General features: G+C 48.8%; 2 protein-coding genes across 2 annotated transcripts in view; both read left to right on the top strand.

Moving 5' to 3' along the window:
- LOC308577744 (vomeronasal type-2 receptor 26-like) overlaps window positions 1-26,821 on the top strand; it is a 56,494-nt gene that overhangs the window by 4,757 nt on the left and 24,916 nt on the right. Inside the window, exons 4-6 of the mRNA XM_081178170.1 lie at window positions 1,692-1,919; window positions 3,451-3,577; window positions 4,168-5,202. Of these exons, the coding sequence (XP_081034296.1) occupies window positions 1,692-1,919; window positions 3,451-3,577; window positions 4,168-5,066 (1,254 nt within the window). The 3' untranslated portion in view covers window positions 5,067-5,202. The remainder of the gene's footprint in view (window positions 1-1,691; window positions 1,920-3,450; window positions 3,578-4,167; window positions 5,203-26,821) is intronic.
- Window positions 16,150-24,966, top strand: LOC308577742 (vomeronasal type-2 receptor 26-like; the record flags this gene model as incomplete). The annotated part of the gene is made up of 6 exons (XM_081178168.1): window positions 16,150-17,175; window positions 18,724-19,015; window positions 20,061-20,870; window positions 21,580-21,807; window positions 23,669-23,795; window positions 24,068-24,966. Exons 1-6 carry the CDS (start codon window positions 16,322-16,324, stop codon window positions 24,964-24,966), a joined length of 3,210 nt encoding a protein of 1,069 aa, XP_081034294.1. The 5' UTR covers window positions 16,150-16,321.

The raw sequence follows: 26,821 nt of genomic DNA, 5'->3' as shown, positions 1-26,821 counted from the left end.
TCACAAAGGTGTCCAGGGAGCCTCTCTGGGAGAACATCCCCCAAGCGAGGAGCCACCACAGAAAAGTCCTGTTGTCGTGCTGCCACCCTCCAGATATCTCTATTTTATATATGTTTTTTATTTAAGCTTTTTTTCATTTATTTCCAATTCCTGTATACTTATTCTTAAAAATATTTATGTTCGTATCTGTTATCCATACTCCTAAATATTAAACTTTCTTCTCAATCATCACTTCTGTCACATTTTCCACCAATACTTTCGTTCTACCTTTATTTAGTTTAAAACCTGCTACTTCTCCAACTTGAGAATCTGTTCAAGACCCTTGGTTGGCTAGCCATGGGGTCTTCTACAGTTACCACATAGTCATCTGCAAAGGCCTTGAGTTCATATGCTTTGTAACCTACTGTTTGGACGCGGGTGGCGCTGTGGGTTAATCGACAGAGCCTAGGACTTGCCGATCGGAAGGTCGGCGGTTCAAATCCCCACGGCGGGGTGAGCTCCCATTGCTCAGTCCCTGCTCCTGCCAACCTAGCAGTTCGAAAGCACGTCAAAGTGCAAGTAGATAAATAGGTACCACTCTGGCGGGAAGGTAAACGGCTTTTCCGTGCGCTGCTCTAGTTCGCCAGAAGCAGCTTAGTCATGGCCACATGATCCGGAAGCTGTACGCTGGCTCCCTTGACCAATAAAGCAAGATGAGCGCCACAACCCTAGAGTCGGTCATGACTGGACCTAATGTTCAGGGGTCCCTTTACCTTTACCTTTAACCTACTGTTATCCCTTTTATTTCTTCATCTGATCTTCTACATCTGACCAGGGTCTCTAAAACTAAAATAATAATGGTGACTGGGGATATCCCTGTCTTTTTGCTTTCATTATTTTGATTTTTTCTGTTATTACATTATTTACTATCATCATAGCCTGTTAGTCAGAATAAATTGAGTCAATTCCTCTAAGTACAGTGGTACCTCGGGTTACAGATGCTTCAGGTTACAGATGCTGCAGGTTACAGACTCTGGTAACCCAGAAATAGTACCTGGGGTTAAGAACTTTGCTTCAGGATGAGAACAGAAATCGTGCGGGGGCAGCGGAAGGCCCCATTAGCTAAAGTGGTACCTCAGGTTAAGAAGTTTCAAGTTAAGAACAGACCTCCAAAACGAATTAAGTTCTTAACCTGAAGTACCACTGTAATGACTCTCTGACATTCATCATCTCTATAGTCTTCTTCGTAGAAGTCCATGAAACATGGTCAAAGGCCTTCTCTGCGTCTATAAAAATCAACACTGCTTGCTTATCATTTCTAACTTCCAGATATTCTATTATATCAATTATATTCCTTATATAATCCTTCATCTGGCAGCCTGGTAAAAAACCAGCCTGGTCCTGATGAATTAAATCCGTTAATAGCACTTTCATGTCATTTGCCAATAGGTATGCAAACAGTTTATAGTCATTATTTAATAGAGAAATCAGCCTATCATTTTTGACTGATAATAGATCTGTATCTTTTTTCAGAATCAGCACAATCTAAGTATCTTAAATCTTTTAGTGGTTGTGCCAAACAATCTTGCAATTTCTTATAGTACTTTGCTGATAGCCCCCCTGGCCCTGGTGTTTTCCCCATTTTGGCTTGATTAATTGCCTGTTGTAGCTTCCCAGTTTCTTAATGCTGGCGCTTTCCCCTGCCATTCCAGCTTCACCCTTTCTTGAGAGAAATCCGGTGTCTGAATACTTCCAGGGGCAGACTGTGCTTGGATGAGAACTGGGAGATGCCAACGGACTTCAATATTATGAACTGGGCGATGTCTCCCAATAAGTCCCGTGACCTTGTGAAAATTGGGAATATAAGGAGAGGAGCATCTGCTGGCATAAAGTTCACCATTAACCCAGAAGCCATTGAGTGGAACAAGAAATTCAATAAGGTAGGGGGGATAATTGGGGGAGGGGGCTAGGAGATCCTGATTGTGCTGTTCCTTGACAACCACTGCAGAATGACCATGTCAGGTTGACTGTCCAGTAACAGCTGGAACCAGCACGCCTTCTTTCTAAATCAGCTGAGATAGGGGGGGGGGAATTTGGGATGCTCAAATAAAGGATATTGACCTTTCATACATGCAGGAGGATGAAAAGTAATTTATTTTACAAATGATAATTACTGATTTATTGCATATTTTTTTAAATTTGTGAGTAAGCTCACTTGTATTAAATTTGTCTTAATTTGTGGTTGATGTGGTGAAATTTGGAAAATGAATTAAGGCAATTTGGCAAAAAAAACCCAAAACCCCAACTCTCCTTTCAGTTGGGCATTGAAAAGCAAAGCACTTTCTCTCTCTCTCTCTGACACACACAAAGACGAGAATGAACCGTGTGAGAGATAATTCAAATCCTGAAATTTGGGGGAATCACATGTCAGACCCATTGTCATTTGCTTAGAAGTTCTTTTAAGAAGGGAAACAGGTAAATGGAGAAGAGGAAACAGAGTTCTGTGGCTCAAACCTCAGCTGTACTGAACTCAATTTAAGGCACAAGATATTCTGGTCACCCCAATGGTCAGCGGGGGGTTGAAAGGACCCTGATGAGGGGTCAAGGCTGCATTCCAGAGATCATGTTCTGCAGCTAAAGAGAACTGACCGCATTAAGGGAATGGGGAGATGGCAGGCAACTGGGGATCTTGGCTGCTGGAAAGGGCAACTGGGATCTCTCAGGATTCCCTGCCAGACAGACCCCTCTCCAACCTCTATGTGATTGATGTAGAGCTGTGATGATTTCCTGAATGATTCATTGGGGGCCACAACTGCAAATCTTGGGGTAGATCAGGGTTCCCCAAACTTGGGTCCCCAGCTGTCTTTGGACTACAGCTCCCATCATCCTGAGCTGGCAAGACCAGTTGTCAGGGATCACCACCATGCTATAGAGATTGCGTTGAGTGAATTACATACCCACAGTGGTGTAGCGTGGGGGGTGCCAGGGGTGCCGGCCGCACCGGGCGCAACATCTGGGGGGGGCGTGCTCGATGCCTCCGGAGTCGCCGAAGAGCCTCGGGCGCAGGCTGTAGCAGAGCCGCATGTCTCGCGGAACCGACGAGCTGTGCGCGTGTCCAGGCTGAAGGCGCCCGGCAGGCAGCGGCTCTCAGCGCTCGCCGCGGAGGACGCGCCAGGCAGCCCCTCTTCACAGCCCTGCCTCCGCCGCTGCTGCTGCAGCTGCTGGGCCGTTGAATTTTCCTCGCCTCTCTGCCCCCCTCCTCCTCCGAGCAAGCGACGTCATTTGGGTGGCAGCGCCAGCGGAAACTCGCAGGTTAGGGGTTGGGGGCGCAAATTACTTGCCTTGCCCCGGGTTAGGGGGCGCAAATTACTTGCGTTGCCCCGGGTGCTGACAACTCACGCTACGCCGCTGCATACCCACAAATACTCCTAACTGTTCCTCTTTGTTGCACCTTCTTGTCTTTCTGGTTAGGCCGTACCTCGTTCCAGGTGTACAGAAAGATGTCGACCTGGATATGCCAAGGTGGTTCTAGAAGGAAAGCCCATTTGCTGCTATGCTTGTGCTCAGTGTGCAGAAGGGACCTTCTCCACTCGGGAAGGTGGGTGATTCCAAGGGGGAAGAAATTCCTGGAGAGAGTAAACACAGGACAGAAATTCAGTCTCACACACTGCAGACATAGGGGAATGGGAATCCTTCCTTGACTTCCTTAGTATTAATCACCTTTATTACATCCAGGAAGTGAGTTGATAGGAATGACCATAAGGAAGAAATCTCTGGGCTGCAAACTGGGCAGCTGTGAGAGGAATGCCCACAAAGCATTCCTTTTTGATTTTTTAGACCAAGCCACACAAAAAGGAAATAATGTTGACACTTATCAAAAATAATGGATAGACGATGAAAAGCAGCAAAATACTAACAGCAAAAGCACAATAAAAATAAATACTTCATGTGAAAATTATTACAATATAATCTATGGACCGTTCTGATCTCACTGCTATGAACATTGCATGGAAGCAATGTCTGCATTTTAAAGGTTCAGACAAAGAGGAATAGGCAGGATCCAAACAATGCAGTTAACAGAAGTGGAGTGGTCTCTGCCTCTCAGTTGATCCTAGATCACAATGTTAATAGAGCACAGATCATTAGGGATGTAAGTGATGCTACAGCCACTCTTTTTCTCTTCCCCAGATGCAGAACATTGCACCAAATGCTCAGAAGATCACCATTCAAACAAGGACAGAGATCAATGTGTCCCCAAGATTACCACCTTCCTGACTTATAGAGAATATTTGGGAATGGTTTTAGCTTCCATTGCCCTCTTCTTGTCCTTAACAGCAGGCATTGTGTTGGGAATCTTCATTAAATACAAGGAAACTCCCATTGTCAAAGCCAACAACCGGGACCTCTCCTACATCCTGCTCGTCTCCCTCCTGCTTTCCTTTCTGTCCTCCTTCCTCTTCATCGGGCGCCCAAGGAAAGAGACCTGCCTTCTCCGACAAACGGCCTTCAGCATCATCTTCTCAGCTGCTGTTTCTTCTGTCTTGGCAAAGACCATCACGGTGGTGCTGGCCTTCCTGGCCACAAAGCCCGGGAACAGGGTGCGGAGATGGCTGGGCAAGAGTCTGGCCAACTCCATTGTCATCTCCTGTTCTGGGGGGCAAGTTCTCATCTGCACCATCTGGCTGGGCTCTTCTCCCCCATTCCCAGAGCCCGACATGCGCTCCCAGGTGGAAGAGATCACCCTGCAATGCAACGAAGGGTCTGTGGCCATGTTCTACGTTGCCCTCGGCTACCTGGGCTTCTTGGCTGCCACCTGCTTCACGGTGGCTTTCCTAGCCAGGAAGCTGCCCGGCTCCTTCAACGAAGCCAAGCTGATCACCTTCAGCATGCTGGTCTTCTGCAGTGTTTGGGTGTCTTTTGTGCCCCCCTACCTGAGCACCAAGGGCAAGTACATGGTGGCCGTGCAGATCTTCTCTATGTTGGCCTCCAGTGCTGGGCTTCTGGGCTGCATCTTCCTTCCCAAGTGCTACATTATTGTGCTGAGGCCTGATCTGAACACAAAGGAGCACCTGACAACAAGGAATTAGGGGGACATCTGATTCTTAAAATAGTCCATGTTCCCTATCTCCAGAAGTACATAAAGGAAACACACCTGATCATCCATGTTCCTCCTTCTCCACCTCTGAAAGAGATTGTGTTCCTTCGTAGCCCTGGTTTTGTGTAGTCCTGTTCACACGAACAGGAAGATGGGAGGAAATGTTTTGCTACCTTGCTTTGCCCATGATTACAATGAGTCCTGGTCTACTGCCCTTAGTTTGTATACTATTATCTTTTTAAAATTTTGTGTTTTGGGAACTTATATTTATCTCACAACAAGATAGACTGGAGGGAGAGAAGAGTTAGGTTTTTGAGTCTGTTTCCTTTGTCATGACTACCTATTAACCATATCAATTCTAATATTCCACAATACTGTTTGGTTATGCCAGTTCTATGTATTCAATTTTCTATGCTCCATTTCCCGCATTTATGCGCTATCATTCATAAGCTCACTTCACATCATTTTGTTCTCCTAAGCTTTGTATATCAATAAACTGAGAAATTCATTTAAGACATCTTCCGTAGTCTGTTGGTTTAATTTCTGTATTGTGTAAGCTCTGCTCCCTGTTCCAAAGAGTAGCAACTGACCTTAGCCAAGCCGTGACTGGGATCCAATGAATTTTACTGCATTGGCCAGGGTTAGGAATAGGGTTAGAGGGGAGAGGGAATTCCGGCGCTCACGGGAGTGGCAGGCCGTCTACGCCAATCTGGGTTGAGTCATTGTGAAAGGAGGTGGGGAGGGCGTTCCACAGGGCAGGCGCCACTACCGAGAAGCCCCTCTGCCTGGTTCCCAGTTTGTGGCACAGGTCATCATCCGATGAATTTAGAGCTTCATTTATTCCTGTGTTTATATTTAAAGAAATTATGCATTTTAAAAGTATTGCACATTGATCGTAATATTAAGAATGCACTTAAAATTATTACGCACAGCAATGAATAAGTGATTGCAATGCACACACAGTTAAGCAGCATAAATATTTGTTAACGAAGTCTAATCTTGTTGTGATTATTATTACTTTTATTGCTACTAATACCAGTGGCTTACAAGACTCAGCTCTATTCTGCCTTGGTCAGACCCCACCTGGAATACTGTGTCCAATTCCGGGCACCACTATTTAAGAAGGACGTTGACAAATGGGAAAAAACCCCTCACCCCCCCCCTTGAGATATGCTGGCTCAGAGAGCCCCCTTAGCTTAGACTACGAAGCCTCTGAGGGCGTGCAGAGTGCAAATCCCCCCAGGGGCCCCTCTCTCTCCCGGGCCCACCTAGGGGCCCTGCCCCTGCCAGCCTCTCCGGCCTCTGAGGGCATGCAGAGTGCAGATCCCCCCAGGGGCCCCTCTCTCTCCCGGGCCCACCTGGGGGCCCTGCCCCTGCCAGCCTCTCCGGCCTCTGAGGGCGTGCAGAGTGCAAATCCCCCCAGGGGCCCCTCTCTCTCCTGGGGGCCCTGCCCCTGCCAGCCTCTCCGGCCTCTGAGGGCGTGCAGAGTGCAAATCCCCCCAGGGGCCCCTCTCCCTCCTGGGGGCCCTGCCCCTGCCAGCCTCTCTGGCCTCTGAGGGCGTGCAGAGTGCAGATCCCCCAGGGGCCCCTCTCCCTCCTGGGGGCCCTGCCCCTGCCAGCCTCTCTGGCCCTTGGTTGACTCTGGCCAGCTGGACGGGCTGCAGGCGCTGGTGTCCCTGGCGGACGAGGAGGGTCATGTGGCCCTCGGAGGGGAAGGGGCCACCTTCAAAAGGCCCTGCGACTCCCGCCAGCCTCCACCGGCAGACTTCCCAGCATGCACTGCCAGCTCCGTTGGGCCAATGGTCGAATCCCAGCATGAATAAATTTGAAATTTACTCGTTTTTCCAGTGTATAAGCAAATAATTCAATCTCAAGGAGTCTTATGTTCGGCTTCGCTTATTAGCGTTATTGGTAAATTACCCTTTATTAGGTTTCTTTCCCTCACGTCCTTCTTCCCAGCATGCTTTGCTACCCCTTCTTCTCACAAACATGGATCCAGCTTCCTATAATTGAAATTTACCCATTTTCCAACGTATAACTGAATAAATAAATCTGAAGGTGTCTTTTGTTAGGTTTCACATATTAGCTTTATTGGTAAATTATCCTTTATTGGGTTTCATTTCATTTCCCTCAGGTCCTTCTTCCCAGCATGCTTTGCTGCCCCTTCTTCTCACAAAGAAGGATCCTGTTTCCTATCATCTTATTTTTCTCTAAACCTATTTGGATTCTTCCATTTAAACTTGAGGGAGAAAGAGAGGAGGCTTTTCCTCACAGCCTTTCCCTCGCCCTTCCCAGGCTGCCCTGCGCAACCTTCCTCCTGGCCTGCTAATAAACTAATAACAACCAATTATTATACTCATCAACCCCCATAACCCAGGAAGTCGCGAAGAGACCTCGTCCTTTTCCTCCTTCCCTTGGAGGCACCGAGAACGGCTTCCCCCTTTTCCCCACGTCCCGCGGCTCCTGCGCCCTGGACAACAGAGGCCAAAATGGCGCTGGCCACCCGCCAGTTGCTTTACCTGCAATTTAGAGCTCCAAAAATGCTTTAAATGCATGTTGAGGCTGTGATTTTTATAGTGCTTTTAATATTCTGTTGGGAGCCGCCCAGAGTGGCCAGGGAAAGCATTATTATTATTATTATTATTATTATTATTATTATTATTATTATTATTATTATCTCATCGCCTTGATTGCAATGAAACCTAAAGCAGACCCATTGAAATGCAATTATTAACTTGGTTTTGGGTTTACACCAACCATTCTTCTTTTCCCAATAACCCTGAGATGTTAAACTGGGATCTTTCATGAGGAAGGGTGGCATATAAATCAAATAAAGGAGAAGAAATTTGGAGTATTGAGTAAATTTAGTTATAAAAATATTTATTTAGTACATTACCGTATTGGCCCGAATATAAGCCGCACCTTCAAAATTCAAGGGGGAGGAAAGAAGACAATACCGGACTAAAAGCCGCTCCCTTCAAATTCCGCAGGCACTCTCTCCTGTTCCATTTTACCGTATGTCTGTTCCGGCAGCGATATTGTAAAAGCCAGCTTTCGTAAGGTCGTGAATTTAAGCCGCACTTTAACCTTTCGCGGTCAGAATTTGGGAGGAAATTGAGGCTTATAATCAGGCCAATACGGTAATGTACTACGACAAAGACTATGGCTACAGAGCACTCTAATATGAGTGTTCATTAAATCTAGTATGATGATGATGATGATGATGATGATGATGATGATGTTGCAATGGAGGAGTGCAGGGAAAAGAAAACTCCTGGCACTCATTCTTTCTTGCTACAGAATTAAAAGATTTCTCCGCTTTTCTCCTTCTTTTTCTCTTGGGTGGTGTGTTCAGCAGTCGCCCTCAGGGGAAACAGCCCCCCCCCCTTGGAGGAAATGGACTGATCGGAACCTGGCTGTGACATCGGCTCAGAATCCCAACCTCACTTTGCAGTTGAGGCCAAACCCTGCCTTGCGCAGCCGCCTTTGGGGGGCCTCATCTGCAACTGCAAAGTGAGAAGAAAATGGTGAGGGGACCAGCAGGAAACTGCTAAGGGAGTTTTGAGTCCTTTTATTCTGTTGCAGTTGCAGAGAAAGGAGGGTGGGGGGTTGGGAGCCGCCCCAGGTGTCACCACTGAGGGGGGTGGCAAAAGGACAAAAAGCCGAGTTTAAAATAAAAATAAAAAATGGCCTCACCAAACCCTTTAGTTGAGTCAAAAAACACGGCTGGCACTGGGCGCCAAATCTCAGGGTCTGGCACTTACCGGGGGGGGGGCTGCAGAGTGCCTGATCCATGCATCTCTCCTGGGAGTGACGTGTTGGCTTGGGCCCCTGCAGGCTGGGTGCGGCCTGAAACGGCAGCGTGGGGCTTGCGTCTGCCCCCTGCCTCTCCCTCAGCCGCCCTACAGCTGGGGGGGAGGCGGCAGAGAGGCTCCAGGCAGCGCCCCCCGCCCGCAGGACCCCCGCGTTGAACCGGGCACCCGAGCGGCTGGCTATGCCGCTGTTCTGTTGTTTCAATTATGGGTGCCTTGAGAGTGAATGTGCTGTGCTTGCTGCCCCACTCCTCCTGATGGACCAGCCCCCCATGGCGCCAGGGCTGTAGGGCTTCCCTGGCTAGCGACTCAATGTGGGCAGGAGAGTCTGCCTTCTGGGTTCCTGCCTGTCTCATTTTGGGCTGCTCTCTTTCTCCTTAATCCCGCCACCACCTCTGGGGTCCTGTCTCTGCCAGCAGTCAGCCAGCGAGGATGACATTTTCCATGAAAAGGACGGTGAAGGAAAAGGCGAGGAGGAGACCGCAAGACGGCTGGATCTCCTCAGTCCTGACTGGGTAGGTGGCCGTGGCCTAAGCGGTGATCAACCACAGAATGAAACTGTTGTTTCAGTGACTTCCGGGTTAGCGCGATCGACTAATGGCGGATTCCCTCCGAGCTCCGGAGGGAATCGGCTCTACTGAGGACGGATCCTGCCGCGGCGGTGACGCGGGGACCCTCAGAAACCACAGGCGCTGAAGCCTGTGGACTTGGTGACTCGGCGGGCACCATTTGCGCCCCCCCGACCCACAAAGAAGCCTTTTTAAAGGCTTCGGAGAGGGTGCGGAGAGTGGCGTGGTGCTGTGAGTAGACCGCTACTTCAGTGGAGTGAAGCCGCGAGCCATGGCCGGAGAGCGCTGACTTTTTTCCTTGAACATTTGGACTGAAAAAGAAATAACCCGTGAGTAGTACGGAATTTGGATCTAAAAATCTTCTTTCCCTTGAATTCGGCACGATCGGGGGTGTATTAAAAGGAAGTCTGCACCCCCCCCTCTCTGTAGTCATTTAAAGCAAGAATCGGATAACTAAGGTGGAGAGACTGTCTTTCTCTTTGTGAGATAAAAGTTATTAATTTCACTATTGGCAAGTTTTTGTGCTGGAGGATAAGAACCGAATTTTAGAAGATATAACCCCCCCCCCCTGGAGCCGCGAGCGATCTGCGAGTGAGCCTGGTGAGGAGACATAAGGAGTTTGACAGCTGTCAAACGAGCTGTTTAAGCTAGAAAAATCTGCTACTTATTATTTTTGTGGGCTAGATGGGCCACATTTGATCTAAAGTTGTTGGAAACAATGAAGAAATAAGTAAGAGTAATTGACTGCTGGAGAAGGATTCTTAAGTAACCAGAATCCCTCTAGGGGGGATTCTGAGACATTACAATGGCTGCAGATGGAAAATTACAGGCAGAGCTGGAAAAAATGTTCTCTCTTGTGGGAAAACTTCAAGAACAAAGCACAGATATGGCTACAAAGCTGGTGGCCTTGAATTTTAAAGTAAGCAACTCTGTTGACTGTGTTATGGACTTGACAAAGGAAAATTCTGCAGCTGAACCAGAAGAGATATCTTTGGAGCCAGAGGAGAGGGAAGGAGGAGCGGAAATACTTCAGGAGGAAAGGGCCAACCATAAGCCTACAGATGGGGAATACAAGGAAAACAAGATATGGATAATGAGAATTTGGATGAAAATCAAGAATGAAGAAGGCCCCTTTATGGGGAGATCGAAAGAACTATGGATTATAAATTTGTGTAAGATGAAAGAGGGAGCCTATGGGACATTTGGACTATTTGGACTTAAAAGAAGCAAGAAATATGATTGGGACTCCGCTTTTGCTTTTGGATTTGGAGGGCTGGTTGGAAGAAACATTGACCTTACTGGGATAGAGCTTCTTCGAAATTTGAGGGCCAACATAAAGGATGACCAACAAAACCGACGGAGAGGGACTGATAGAGATTTGAAGGCCTCGGACGTGAGAAATCCAGGCTAGGAACTGATATTGTGGACATCTTTTGGGGAGATTGAAACCGGGAAAGAGGGGGGGGGGTGAGAGTTATTTGAATCTAAAAGCAGGATAATTTTATGATTTTTATGTTTAGTTATTATGTTTAGTAATTAACACGAAAATCGGGAAATTGGTGGAAGGGAACTTAGGTCGACCTTTGGAAAGGATGTAATGATTATAATTGATGTATATAAGTTAAATTTGATTAATTAAGAAGAATTAAGTTAAAATATGATTTAATATTTTAAAGATAAGAGACTAGAACTTGCTGAACTAATTCCTGGAATTAGGATGCATGAAGGGGAGGTGCGGGGAAGTCGGAGAAAGTGGTTATGAAAGTAAGAATTGGAAATTATACATGTTTGTCTTTGTCTTTTTGTGTTTGTTATGTCTATATAGAATGTGAAAACTCAATAAAAATTTATTTAAAAAAAGAAAGAAACTGTTGTTTCAGTTATGGGTGCCTTGAGTTTTAATGTTTGGTTTGGTTTTTTAATTGCTCGTCTTTTGCATCTTTTCCTTGCAGGTTCCGAAACTTTCCCCAACCAGCTCCCCCAGCAGCCTTTCCCCCCTGTCCTCTGTGTCCTCCCTGTCTTCCCTCGATTCCTTCTGGGATTCCGTCAATGAGGTACGTAGCAGACAGAGGAGGAGGGAAGCCCTGCTGAGCTGCACAAGGGCAACCCTGAGGCTGGGGAGGAGGAGGAGGAGGAAGCTGGCCGGCCAGGCCACCTTCTGGACGGTGGTGAGCAAGGGGGCAAACAGGCAGGGGGCTGCTAAGGGCAGACCATGCTTGCTGCCCCACTCCTCCTGATGGACCAGCCCCCCATGGCGCCAGGGCTGTAGGGCTTCCCTGGCTAGCGACTCAATGGGGGCAGTAGAGTTTGGCTTCTGGGTTCCTGCCCGTCTCATTTTGGGCTGCTCTCTTTCTCCTTTCTCCCTGCCACCACCTCTGGGGTCCTGTCTCTGCCAGCAGTCCGCCTCCGAATATGAAGAATTCTCTGAAAAAGTAGCTAACAAGGAGGACGAAGGCAAAGGCAAGGAGGAGACCCCGAGACCGTGTCTGGATCTCCTCAGTCCCGACTGGGTAGGTGGCCATGGCCTAAGCGGTGATTGGCAGAAGTGGAGGGGGGCATATCAACCGCAGAATGAAACTGTTGCTTCAGTTATGGGTACCTTGAGTTTTAATGTTTGGTTGCTTTTTTTAATTGCTCGTCTTTTTCATCTTTTCCTTGCACGTTCCGAAACTTTCCCCAACCAGCTCCCTCAGCAACCTTTCCTCTCTGTCCTCTGTGTCCTCCCTGTCTTCCCTCGATTCCTTCTGGGATTCCGTCAATGAGGTACGTAGCAGACAGAGCAGGAGGGAAGCCCTGCTGAGCTGCACAAGGGCTACCCTGAGGCTGAGGAGGAGGAGGAGGAGGAGGAGGAAGCTGGCCGGCCAGGCCACCTTCTGGACGGTGGTGAGCAAGGGGGCAGACAGGCAGGGGGCTGCTAAGGGCAGACCATGCTTGCTGCCCCACTCCTCCTGATGGACCAGCCCCCCATGGCGCCAGGGCTGTAGGGCTTCCCTGGCTAGTGACTCAATGTAGGCAAGAGAGTTTCCCTTCTGGGTTCCTGCCTGTCTCATTTTGTGCTGCTCTCTTTCTCCTTTCTCCCCACCGTCAACTCTGGGGTCCTGTCTCTGCCAGCAGTCAGCCTCTGAAGTGGCTAGCAAGGAGGAAGAGCCACAAGAACAACCAGGCAGCCCCCCAGAGGAGGACGGGGAGGACAAGGAGGCCCTTGATTTGCCGTGCCCCCCACCCGGAGAACACCTGGAGGCAAGCGTACTTGAGGTCAGACAAAACATACACTCATTCATGACATATGAAAAGCTTCCCTGAACAGGGCTGCCTTCAGATGTCTTCTAAAAGTCAGAGAGTTGTTCATTTCTTTGACATCTGCTGGGAGGGCATTCCACAGGAGGTGCCACCACCGAGAAGGCCCTCTGCCTGGTTCCCTGTAACTTCGCTTATTGCAGTGGGGGAACTGCCAGAAGGCCCTGGCGCTGCATCTCAGTGTCCGGGCAGAACGATGGGGGTGGAGATAATTCTCCTGGGTTCCTTTTGGTTTGGTATTTGTTTTGTAAGATATCTCTTTAGAATGAGTTTCCAGGTGGCTCCTGCCAAATGAAGTTATTAATTGCAAAGTGGGTTTGGCGATAATAAAACCATGTTGGCACTTCGCAAAGCCAGTTCTCTCTGGGGTTTTCCTGCCTCCTATACCTTCCCCCCACCCTCTTGTTCTTGGTTTTGTGTCTCGTTCAGATCTCTCCAAGGCTGACCACATGAGAACTTGGGAGAGGAGTGTTCCCTCCTGACTACAACCCTTTCGTATAACGCCTCGCCCCCCCCAAAAAAAGGAGGGGTTATGACAGCCTGCCACCACACAGGCCCTTCTTCGTGTGGCTCCTTCACAAACGGTCTGGAGGGCAGCAACACAAGAAGGGGCCTTTTCTGTGGTGGCTCCCCACTTGCGGAATGCTCTCTCCAGGGAGGCTCATCTGGCACCTTCATTATGTATCTTTGGATGCCAAGCAAAGACGTTTCTCTAGAACAGAGCTTCCCAACCTGTGTGCTCCTCCCAGGGCTGGAAAGGGGCTAGTTGAACTGAATCCCTGTGTTGCGAAATGAGGCATGTCTCCAAAGTGTGTCACCAACGTGGAAAGTTCTGCTCCAGAACCAGCCTTTGGCTAATGGAACAACGCGTGGCCTTTTCAACATGCTTGTGGATTGGGAGGTTGGCTTATGAGTTCGTTTTTGTTTTTAATACATATGCTGTGTTTTTATTTTGTATTTTTATGCTGTAAGCCGCCCTGAGAGCTTCAGATGAAGGATGGCATACGGGTTTAATCAATCGTTTGATTGTTTGATTGATTAATGATTGTGGCATTTTCCCAGAATCTGGAGGTGAATTGTTTACGTTTCTCACAGGACTGCGAGGAAAAAAGGCCCCCGAAGACCCCCACTTGCCTGGCTTCCATCATCTCCTGGGTCCACAAGGTCTTCAGAAGAGCGCCGTCACCAGCACCACCAGTGCCACCGGGGCAACCCAGTACAAGCACCAGCAGCGGGGCGCAGGCAGAAAGGAAGCCACTCTGCGCGCGGCTCAGGCGCTGGATGTGGCAGCATCGCAGCTGTGTCCACCCCGAACCAAGGTGAGGAGGAGTTGGGAGGCTCGCACTGATTCACCCGGGGAGATTTTGTCACACACACCCCAGGGATGACACTTGGGGCAATACCCCCCCCCCCTGCATCCACCTTCCTCCGTCAGTGGTGGCAGGGGAAGTAGCACCTGGAGGCGCCAGAGTCCTAAGGGACATTTCCTTTTTGTTGTCCTTCCACAGGTCTTAATCCTTGTGGTACAAACTGGAGAGGAGGAATAAATTATCAGAACGCGGAGGCAAGCCGGGCGAGAAACCCAAACTCTCGTGGCCCTACACCAGCGTCCCACACGGCCAGCCCCAGTCCTAGAGCGCGACACCTTTTGAGAAGACAGCGGGCAAAGGGTGGACGGCGAAGGAGAAGTGTGAGAGAACGACAGCGTCTGCGGTGTTGGAGGAGAAAGAGAAGGCAGGACTGAGAGGGGAACGATCCTGGAAGGTGGCTTGAAAGGAAGGGGCAATATGGCGTAGAATCTCAGCTAAAGCATCCCAACAGATGGACATCCAAACTCTGCTTCAAAACCTCCAAGGAAGGAGAGTCCATAGAATCATAGAGTTGGAAGAGACCACAAGGGCCATCGAGTCCAACCCCCTGCCAAGCAGGAAACACCATCAGAGCACTCCTGACATATGGTTGTCAAGCCTCTGCTTCAAGACCTCCAAAGGAGGAGACTCCACCACACTCCTTGGCAGCAAATTCCACTGTCAAACAGCTCTTACTGTCAGGAAGTTCTTCCTAATCTTTAGGTGGAATATTCTTTCCCACGATAAATACATCAAACATTAAAAACTTCCCTAAAGAGGGCTACCGTCAGATGTCTTCTAAAAGTCAGGTAGTTGTTTCTTTCCTTGACATCTGCTGGGAGGTCGTTCCACAGGGCGGGCGCCACCACTGAAAAGGCCCTCTGCCTGGTTCCCTCTTTGTGGCACAGGTCATCATCCGATGAATTTGGAGCTTCATTTATTTCTGTGTTTATATTTAAAGAAAATATGCATTTTAAAAGTACTGCACCTTGATTGTAATATTAAGAATGCACTTAAAATTACTATGCACAACAATGAATAAGGGATTGCAATGCACACAGTTAAGCAGCATAAATATTTGCTAACTAAGTCTAATATTACTATCTTGTTGTGATTATTATTACTTTTATTGCGACTAATACCAGTGGCTTACAAGACTGAGCTCTATTCTGCCTTGGTCAGGCGGCAGCTGGAATAATGTGTCCAATTCCGGGCACCACTATTTAAGAAGCATGTCGACAAATGGGAAGAAACCCCTCACCCCCCAGAGAGATGCTGGCTCAGAGAGCCCCCTGAGCTTAGACTACGAGGCCTCTTAGGGCGTGCAGAGTGCAAATCCCCCCAGGGCCCCCCTCTCTCCCGGGCCCACCTGGGGGCCCTGCCCCTGCCAGCCTCTCCGGCCTCTGAGGGCGTGCAGAGTGCAGATCCCCCAGGGGCCCCCCTCTCTCCCGGGCCCACCTGGGGGCCCTGCCCCTGCCAGCCTCTCCGGCCTCTGAGGGCGTGCAGAGTGCAGTTCCCCCAGTGGCCCCTCTCTCTCCCGGTCCCTCCTGGGGGCCCTGCCCCTGCCAGCCTCTCTGGCCTCTGAGGGCGTGCAGAGTGCAGATCCCCCAGGGGCCCCCCTCTCTCCCGGGCTCACCTGGGGGCCCTGCCCCTGCCAGCCTCTCCGGCCTCTGAGGGCGTGCAGAGTGCAAATCCCCCCAGGGCCCCCCTCTCTCCCGGGCCCACCTGGGGGCCCTGCCCCTGCCAGCCTCTCCGGCCTCTGAGGGCGTGCAGAGTGCAGATCCCCCAAGGGGCCCCCCTCTCTCCCGGGCTCACCTGGGGGCCCTGCCCCTGCCAGCCTCCCCGGGTTAAATTTGAAATTTAACCGTTTCTTCCAGTGTATAACCAAATAAATAAATCCCAAGGTGTCTTTTGTTCGTTTTCACTTATTAGCTTTATGGATAATTTCACCTCTATTAGGTTTCATTTCATTTCCCTCACATCCTTCTTCCCAGCATGCTGTGCTGCCCCTTCTTCTCACAAACAAGGGTCCTGTGTCCTATAGGCTGGGGAGGAGGAGGAGGAGGAAGTTGGCCGGCCGGTCAGGCCACCTTCTGGACCTGTTGTGAGCAAGGGGGCAGACAGGCTGCTAAGGGCAGGCTATGCTTGCTGCCCCACTTGTCCTGATGGACCAGCCCCCCATGGTGCCAGGGCTGTAGGGCTTCCCTGGCTAGCGACTCAATGTGGGTTCCTGTCTCATTTTGGGCTGCTCTCTTTCTCCTCTCTCCCCACCATCACCGCAGGGGTCCTGTCTCTGAATCAGATGGCCATCCAACCATCTGCTTAAAAACCTCCAAGGAAGGAGAGTCCATGGTTGGATCCAGCTCCTTCTTTGGTCCCGGGGAGCAAAGTTCAGGCCAAACTTCCAACTTCCAAACACTCCCCTTGACTTCTGTCCAAAATGTTTTTCTCCAGCTCTGCACCTGCCGCTTGAGCCATTCTAGACTCCAGAAAGTTAGTGTGATGAAACTTATTCCACTTGGAATAATCAAAATTATAGTCATCTCATCTTCTGAAAGCTCAGGAGATGTTTCTGGGGGTAGCACAAGCCTTGGAAAGCAACAACAGCATGGCAATATTAATTGTGCTGTGTCTGGGAAAGAAAAAGTTGGTGCCGAGAATATTTCCTGTGTTGGAGACAGACTGAGTGAAGATGCAGAGCTGGCGAAAGAGGGGTGTGCCTGCCTTGGGCTTCCTAGCTCCGAAGGTAGAGTTGAAAACCACCCAGATTGGGAAAGCCCAGGCAGTCTGGCCTTGCAGGAGTCTTTGGGTTCTTCTGCTATGCCTCCTTGGCAGGTAAGAGGAGGAGGAGGCAGAGCCAGAATGAGATCCCTGCTTCTGCTGCTCATGATGCCCTTTGGAGTCTGCGGGAACCACAAGGCGAAATGCCCCTTGAATCTGGTCAGGGATCAATCAGATGCTTTCAATTTCTACCGGCCTGGACACTTTCTCATCAGCGGGATCATCTCTCCAAAACACTTTTATTCGCAAACTCCATACATCTTTTCTCAGACACCCTTCGCCAGGAATGAAGTGTATGTACTTCACAGTTTCATGGTCTTCCAGTCCTTCTAGTGGTTCCTATTTATCAAGGAAAGAGCCCCTTTCTCAGGGCTGGGGAGCCAAGGGCTGATGTTGCAGGACCTGACCATTGGTCTTGCTGGCTGGGGGTGATGGGAGCTGGGGGGGGTCTAGTAAAAGATTCCACCCAACCCTCTCCTATTTCCATGTCCTCTGGGTCTTCCTTAGGAAAACACTTTCCTACCTTTGATTCTGTGTTGCTTTTAGAAGAATGCAAGAATGTTAGTGAATCTGGTCAGGGTTCAAAAGGATGCACTGAATTTCCCCACCTGCAGGATGCCATGAAACTCAGGCAATTTCCAAGGCTCAAAGGTTTCATTCAATATTATTCCATTTGGACAATTCAGAAACTGTCGTTAAGGAATGTTACAGTTTTACAAATGGACTTTTAAGATCCTCTAGGTGACTTTTGGTGGCTGAAGAGCAGGAAAGATGTGCTTTAATTGAAATGATGAAGGAAAAAAATGAATTAGCATACTTCCTTGTTCGCGGAGTCAGGTCTCTATAATGTGAAAACGAATTATTCCTTTTTTCACATAGACAACTGGCCTCATTTCTAAGTAGTGAGATGTTTGAGATTTCTTCACTTGGAATCCATAGCTACCTGTTTCCTATCCCAGAGGGAGGCATGAAACTCTAGCAATTTCCAAGATGCCAAAATTATTCTATGTTTATTCTATTTGGATCATTTGTGAATAACCTTAGCACAGTTCTCTTGACACAATACCACAGGAGACCTACAGCCCACCATGGGCTACATTAAAGGTTTCCTCCTCCAATCTCAGCACTTTTTCCTTTCTTTCACTGTTTTAAAAAAATTAAAAGCGTTTTAAGAAACTCTTGAAAATGGGTGGATTTTTATGGGTGAAAGCAGGAACGATATGCTTCAAATAAAATGGTTATATAAAATAACCAGGGGGTGTCCTCTCTGGTGAAGTCACTGATCCAAACATGGGCAAAATTATAATTTTACCACACACTCAAACCTGAAAGCCATCAGGCCTCATTTGTATCTAAAAGGGAACTGAGGTATTTGGTGCTTTTCCTCCTTCAATAAAATTGTCTCTTATCTAACTATACTCTAGACCCTTGGAAGAAACCAAAGACCACTGCAGCAAAAGCCGCTCTGGACCCACTTCCCACTATAACACACATTTTGAGAGGTGCCTTCATTTCTTACTCATAGAATCACAGTAGAAAAGAATCATAGAGTTGTCGAGATGGAAGGAACCTGGAGGAATCTCACCTGAAGCATCCATGACACATGGTCACCTTCAGAGGGAGTCTGTTCCACTGCTGAACAGCTCTGTGTGCTGTTTGCATCAAAGCTCCAGTCATGGAGCAGAGATCTCCAAATTTTTGTTCTATGCTAGACAGGAAAAGGTTTGATATTAATGTAAAAGGATAAATAAATACTAATCTTTGTGAATCATATAATATTCCCTCCCTCCCAATCATATGAATATCAGTTTCACTCTTTTTAAAGGATTCATTTATTGCAGGGAGGCAACTAGGTTCTACTGGCACATGTTGTCTTTCCTGTTCACCATCCAAGAGATCAACCAGGATCTCAGGATCTTACCCAACATTACTCTGGGCTACAACATCTATGAGAACTATTTCGATGCAAGGATGACTTCGGACGCCATGCTAGAGCTGCTTGCAGGCAGTGGATGCAATATTCCCAATTATCACTGTGGAGAACAGAATCACCTGCTGGCTGTTCTTGAAAGAGGCAATACTGTCATCTCAAAAGAGATTTCAGCCTTGTCAGGCATCTACAAAATCCCACAGGTAAGTAGTGGGAGAGCATGGAAGCACAGAGGATTTCAACTGCGTAAAATACTACTTTCAATTTGGATAGGTCAAACATGGTGTCAGAGCTGCCCCAGGTCCCAGCTCACAGAGGACCAACGCCAGTCCGTTGTTATATTAAATAGCCTTTATTGAAGTTCAGTTTCTCATTTACAGCCACGGCGCGCAGCTCTACGTCTTAAACCCTAGACCGCCGAAGCTCCGTCTGAGTCTCCTCCCCCCAGACACCAGTTTAAGACCCTAGCCTTGCTCCACCTCTTCCTCTGCTCCCTCTTCCTCTGGGTCCGCTTGTCTGCCGAGGTCTTGCCCCTCCTAGACTCTTCTGAGGCTGAATCCCCTGAGTCTTCCCCCTCCCTCCGGCGAGCTTTAGGACCTGGTTCCCAATCCGTGCTTTCTGCTGTCCCGCGCGCCTGTACATTTGAACTTGGCGCGCGCACCCAGCCTGCCACCTTCCTTCTGACCGTTATACTGCTCCTGTCGCTGCTTCCCTCTTCAGGGATGCCAGCTGGGGTTGACTCTGACCTATGGGGCTCTTCCACCCCACTACGCTCCGGTGGGGAAGCTGGTCCTGATTTCCAGCTACTGCTTTGGGAGTCTCCGCTGGCCCCCTGCTTCTGGTGTGTCCCCCCTGGGACCCCCCTTGCCCTGGCCATCGGCGCCCCCTTCTGGGAATCTTCTGATTCACTGGAGAGGCTTATGGAATCTCTCGGGTCACTGTCATTCTGCCCTCCGCTGCCCTCAGATTCTTCCCCTTCGCTCTCCATTTCCTCTCTCCCCTGCGCCTCTGCTCCTGAGCCCCTGACACGTGGATATTTTTAAAAATGGGGAAATCCTGAGCTATGGATCCAACATCCCCTTTTCAAAACTGAGCTTTCACCAACTTGACACCTCCAGATGTTTCCGACTAAAACTCCCATCAGCCTCAGCCAGCAGAAATTTAGATAGATATCAGACATTTCAGATAATTAAATATCTGTTATTCTGAAATAAAATATAATTGCTGTTTTTTTGCTTTCCTTCCTAGATCAGTTATAGCTTCAATGTCCAGGTTCTTGAAGGTAAAACCCTGTTCCCTTTTGTCTACCGGATGACTCCCAAAGAGGAAAGTCAGTATCAGGGGATTGTTGAATTGCTCCTGTATTTTGGATGGACGTGGATTGGCCTCTTCACTCCAGACAATGACAGTGGAGAAAGATTTGAGAGCGCTGTGAAACCTCTGATGCTCAGCAAAGGGATCTGCATTGCTTTATCAAAAAGAGTACCAGAAAAAAATGTAAATCAATTTATCAGGCCTGGGGAACCTTTTTCCCTATGGAGACAAGTTGGGGTATTTGTTTCCTATATAATCAATGCACTAGATATCTTACCACTCATGGTAATACACACATTATATGTGCAGGAAATAGGGGCAAAAGTTTGGATCACAACAGCTTCGCTAGAAATCAGAACTGGCTTATACTTCCCTCCAAATATATTCCAGCACCTCCATGGTTCTCTGTCCTTTGAAATTCAGACTGGAATAAGGAGCAGCAAAGGTGACAAATATAAATTGCAAACCAAACTTGTGGATTATTTCAATCAAGCATTTCCGTGTTCATATTCAAAGCATCTCTTGGCCGTGAAAGGCAGGATAAGATGCAGAGAGGAGGAGAAACTGCAGCCATTGCCCCAAGGGGAGCATGAGAGAGTCGTGTCTCTAGACAGCTATGGCACTTACATCCATGTTCACGCTGTGGCTCAGGCCTTGCATGCTTCGCTTTCCTCGAGATCCCAGAGGAGGCTGATGGTGGAGGAAGGAGAGCAATGGGGACCCCAAAGGCTACAGCCGTGGCAGGTATTTCCTTCCCCTTTTTGCAAACTGCAGTCCACACAGATGCTGGTCTTGACTGGGGATAAACCTGTAAAATATCATAGTTACTATTACTATTAGTAATAGTAGCACACCACCCAACATTTCTCTGATGAAAATAGAGACAGCCCATTACATAACGATAATCTTACTGTTTAGAGCCAGGGCTTTTTTCAGGGGGGAACTCCTCAGAACTCAGTTTTGGCCCCTCTCAGGTGGGTGCCATTGCCATTCTCAGAGGGAGGTGTTCATGGTGAGTTCCGGCACCTTCCTTTCTAGAAAAATAGCACTGTTTATACCCCTCACATCTTCTTCAGTTGCCTCAGCACTCTGGGCACCTCCCAACATAAAGAAATTCAAATATTAAACATTTAAAAATTCCTGATATAGGATTGAACGGCTTGTGGGCTGAAAAACTCCACATCCGCCAACATTTCTCCAATGAATATACGGACATTCTAAGGAAAAGTGGGGAATTTCGGGATCAAATGCAAAACTGTCTCTAATTCAGGGACATCCCTGGAAAATTGGGGCACTTGCAGGGTCTGTAGTAAGAGAAATGGCTGAATAGGAATTCCAGTCTACATGAGATACACGCAGGCCCCAAATCATAAGAGGTCAAAGTGAGTAGGACTGAGATATCCATCTTGGCTTCAAGGTTTCTCAGTGCTGGTGCTTTCCCTTGTCATTCCAGCTTCACCCTTTCTTAAGAGAAATCCGGTGTCTGAATACTTCCAGAGGCAGGCTGTGCTTGGATGAGAACTGGGAGCTGCCAGGAGACTTTAATATTATGAACTGGGTGATGTCTCCCAATAAGTCTCGTGCCCTTGTGAAAATTGGGAATATAAGGAGAGAGACGTCTGCTGGCATAAAGTTCACCATTAACCCAGAAGCCATTGAGTGGAACAAGAAATTCAATAAGGTAGGGTAAATCACAGAGGGAGAAGGCTAGGAGATCCTGAATATGTTTTTCCTTGAACAACTGCTGCAAAATGGCTATATCAGGTTGATCAATGATGTCTTGACCGTCCAATAACAGCTGCAACCACCACTCCTTCTTTAAACAGCAGCTGAGATAGGAGGGGAATTTGGGGTGCTCAAAGAAAGGATAGAGCCCAGAGGTCCTCAGAGAAGACACCATCTATTTCCGAGCCAGACTGAGAATTTAAGAATTCTGGACAGAATCTTTAACCGAATGGACTACGTAGAGAAGAAGAAAAGGGAAAGCCCCTAGTGAAAGTGAACAATTGGGCTTTCATACATGCAGAAGGATGGAAAGTAATTTATTTTAGAAATGATAATTACTGATTTATTGTGGATTTGTGTAGTCAGTTCACTTCTAGATGTTGCAAATGTTAAACTATTGTGTCTGCAGGAATTGAGAAGTGCACAGCTGTTGTTGAAGGATGAGAAGTTAAAAAAAACAAACCCTAATGTAATATAAGGTTAATGTTAAGGAATGGCATATGTACTAGAAATAACTAGGAAATTCATCAGCGATAAGAAGAAACCCTGCATGCCTCAAGAACAGAGTGAGGGAAACCAATACTTGGAAAAGTCATATTAAATTTATTAAGCAGGGAAACAGGTAAATGGAGAAGAGGAAACAGAGTTCTGTGGCGCAAACCTCAGTTGTCCTGAACGAATTATGAAGAACAAGATATTCTGGTCACCGCAATGGTCAGTGGGGGGTTGAAAGGACCCTGATGAGGGGTCAAGGCTGCATTCCAGAGATCCTTTTGAATTCACTGTATGTGTGAATTAAGGTAAAGGTAAAGGGACCCCTGACCATTAGGTCCAGTCGTGGCCAACTCTGGGTTTGCGGTGCCCATCTCACTTTATTGGCCGAGAGAGCCGGCGTACAGCTTCTGGGTCATGTGGCCAGCAGGACTGACCCACTTCTGGCGAACCAGAGCAGCGCACGGAAACGCCGTTTACCTTCCTGCCAGAGTGGTACCTATTTATCTACTTGCACTTTTGACGTGCTTTCGAAATGCTATGTTGGCAGGAGCAGGGACCAAGCAACGGGAGCTCACCCCATTGCGGGGATTCGAACCGCTGACCTTCTGATCGGCAAGTCCTAGGCTCTGTGGTTTAACCCACAGCGCCACCCGCGTCCCTATGAGTGAATTAAGGTAAAGGTAAAGGGACCCCTGACTATTAGGTCCAGTCGTGGCCGACTCTGGGGTTGCGGTGCTCATCTCACTTTATTGGCCGAGGGAGCCGGCGTACAGCTTCTGGGTCATGTGGCCAGCATGACTGACACACTTCTGGCGAACCAGAGTAGTCCATGAAAGCGCCATTTAGGTTCCCACCGGAGCAGTACCTATTTATCTACTTGCGCTTTGATGTGCTTTTGAACTGCTAGGTTGGCAGGAACAGGGACCAAGCAACGGGAGCCCACCCCGTCACAGGGATTCGAATCGCCAACCTTCTGATCAGCAAGTCCTAGGCTCTGTGGTTTAACCCACAGCGCCACCCGCGTCCCTATGAGTGAATTACATACACACAAATACTCCTAACTCTTCCTCTTTAAGCAGGGAAGCAGGTAAACGGAGAAGAGGAAACAGCTCTGTCACACAAACCTCAGTTGTCCTGAACGAATTATGAAGAACAAGATATTCTGGTCACCCCAGTGGTCAGTGGGGGGTTGAAAGGACCCTGATGAGGGGTCAAAGGCTGCATCCCAGAGATCCATTTGAATTCATTCTATGACTGAATTACATACCCACAAATACTCCTAACTGTTCCTCTTTGTGGCACCTTCTTGTCTTTCTGGTTAGGCCGTACCTCGTTCCAGGTGTACAGAAAGATGTCGACCTGGATATGTCAAGGTGGTTCTCGAAGGAAAGCCCATTTGCTGCTATGCTTGCGCTCGGTGTGCGGAAGGGACCTTCTCCGCCCAGGAAGGTGGGTGACTCCAAGGGGGAAGGTATTTCTGGAGAGAGTAAACACAGGGCAGAAATTCAGTCTCACACACTTTTTGTGAGATTTCTGCAGACATAGGGGAATGGGGATCCTTCCTCGACTTCCTTAGTATTATTCACCTTCATTACATCCTGGAAGAGAGTCGAAAGGAATGACCATAAGGAAGAAATCTCTAGGATTTCTTCAAAACGTAATAGAGCACAGATCATGAGGGATGTAAGTGATGCTGCAGCCACTCTTATTCTCTTCCCCAGATGCAGAACATTGCACCAAATGCTCAGAAGATCACCATTCAAACAAGGACAGAGATCAATGTGTCCCCAAGATTACCACCTTCCTGACTTATGGAGAATATTTGGGAATGGTGTTAGCTTCCATTGCCCTCTTCTTGTCCTTAACAGCAGGCATTGTGTTGGGAATCTTCATTAAATACAAGGAAACTCCCATTGTCAAAGCCAACAACCGGGACCTCTCCTACATCCTGCTCGTCTCCCTCCTGCTTTCCTTTCTGTCCTCCTTCCTCTTCATCGGGCGCCCAAGGAAACAGACCTGCCTTCTCCGACAAACGGCCTTCAGCATCATCTTCTCAGTTGCTGTTTCTTCTGTCTTGGCAAAGACCATCACGGTGGTGCTGGCCTTCCTGGCCACAAAGCCCGGGAACAGGGTGAGGAGATGGCTGGGCAAGAGTCTGGCCAACTCCATTGTCATCTCCTGTTCTGGGGGGCAAGTTCTCATCTGCACCATCTGGCTGGGCTCTTCTCCCCCATTCCCAGAGCCCGACATGCACTCCCAGGTGGAAGAGATCGTCCTGCAATGCAACGAAGGGTCTGTGGCCATGTTTTACGTTGCCCTCGGCTACCTGGGCTTCTTGGCTGCCACCTGCTTCACGGTGGCTTTCCTAGCCAGGAAGCTGCCTGGCTCCTTCAACGAAGCCAAGCTGATCACCTTCAGCCTGCTGGTCTTCTGCAGTGTTTGGGTGTCTTTTGTGCCCCCCTACCTGAGCACCAAGGGCAAGTACATGGTGGCCGTGCAGATCTTCTCTATGTTGGCCTCCAGCGCTGGGCTTCTGGGCTGCATCTTCCTTCCCAAGTGCTACATTATTGTGCTGAGGCCTGATCTGAACACAAAGGAGCACCTGACAACAAGGAATTAAGGGGCATCTGATTCTTAAAATAGTCCATGTTCCCTATGTCCAGAAGTGCATAAAGGAAACACACCTGCTCATCCATGTTGCTCATTCTCCACCTCTGAAAGAAATTGTGTTCATTCGTAGCCCAGGTTTTGTGTAGTCCTGTTCACATGAACAGGAAGATGGGAGGAAATGTTTTGCTACCTTGCTTTGCCCATGATTACAATGAGTCCTGGTCTACTGCCCTTAGTTTGTATACTATTATCTTTTTAATATTTTGTGTTTTGGGAACTTATATTTCTCTCACAACCAGATAGGCTGGAGGGAGAGAAGAGTTAGGTTTTTGAGTCTGTTTCCTTTGTCATGACTACCTATTAACCATATCAATTCTAATATTCCACAATACTGTTTGGTTATGCCAGTTCTATGTATTCAATTTTCTATGCTTCTTTTCCCGCATTTATGCGCTATCATTCATAAGCTCACTTCACATCATTTCGTTCTCCTAAGCTATGTATAATAAACTGAGAAATTCATTAAAGACATCTTCCGTAGTCTGTTGGTTTAATTTCTGTATTGTGTAAGCTCTGCTCCCTGTTCCAAAGAGTAGCAGCTGACCTTAGCCAAGCCTTGACTGGGATCCAATGAATTTTATTGCATTGGCCAGGGTTAGGGATAGGGTTTGGTGCGGGCGAGGCAGGCGGGAAGAGAGGGCAGAGGGAACTCCGGCGCTCACAGGAGTGGCAGGCCGCCTACGCCAATCTGGGTGAGTCATTGTGAAAGGAGGTGGGGAGGGCTTTCCACAGGGCAGGCGCCACTACCGAGAAGCCCCTCTGCCTGGTTCCCAGTTTGTGGCACAGGTCATCATCTGATGAATTTAGAGCTTCATTTATTCCTGTGTTTATATTTAAAGAAATTATGCATTTTAAAAGTATTGCACATTGATCGTAATATTAAGAATGCACTTAAAATTACTACGCACAACAATGAATAAGGGATTGCAATGCACACACAGTTAAGCAGCATAAATATTTGTTAACAAAGTCTAATCTTGTTGTGATTATTATTACTTTTATTGCTACTAATACCAGTGGCTTACAAGACTCAGCTCTATTCTGCCTTGGTCAGACCCCACCTGGAATACTGTGTCCAATTCCGGGCACCACTATTTAAGAAGGATGTTGACAAATGGGAAGAAACCCCTCACCCCCCAGAGAGATGCTGGCTCAGAGAGCCCCCTGAGCTTAGACTACGAAGCCTCTGAGGGCGTGCAGAGTGCAAATCCCCCCGGGGCCCCTCTCTCTCCCGGGCCCACCTGGGGGCCCTGCCCCTGCCAGCCTCTCCGGCCTCTGAGGGCGTGCAGAGTGCCAATCCCCCCAGGGGCCCCTCTCCCTCCTGGGGGCCCTGCCCCTGCCAGCCCCTCCAGCCTCTGAGGGCGTACAGAGTGCCAATCCCCCCAGGGGCCCCTCTCCCTCCTGGGGGCCCTGCCCCTGCCAGCCTCTCCGGCCTCTGAGGGCGTGCAGAGTGCAAATTCCCCCAGGGGCCCCTCTCTCTCCCGGTCCCTCCTGGGGGCCCTGCCCCTGCCAGCCTCTCCGGTCTCTGAGGGCGTGCAGAGTGCAAATCCCCCCCGGGGCCCCTCTCTCTCCCGTGCCCACCTGGGGGCCCTGCCCCTGCCAGCCCCTCCGGCCTCTGAGGGCGTGCAGAGTGCAGATCCCCCCAGGGGCCCCTCTCTCTCCCGGGCCCACCTGGGGGCCCTGCCCCTGCCAGCCCCTCCGGCCTCTGAGGGCGTGCAGAGTGCCAATCCCCCAGGGGCCCCTCTCCCTCCTGGGGGCCCTGCCCCTGCCAGCCTCTCTGGCCCTTGCTTGACTCTGGCCAGCTG

This window comes from Podarcis bocagei, assembly GCF_964188305.1.
Source record: "Podarcis bocagei genome assembly, chromosome: 18".
NCBI classification, from domain to species: domain Eukaryota; kingdom Metazoa; phylum Chordata; class Lepidosauria; order Squamata; family Lacertidae; genus Podarcis; species Podarcis bocagei.
Note: the sequence above shows the minus strand (reverse complement) of the source record. Positions and strands in the feature narration are given on the sequence as shown.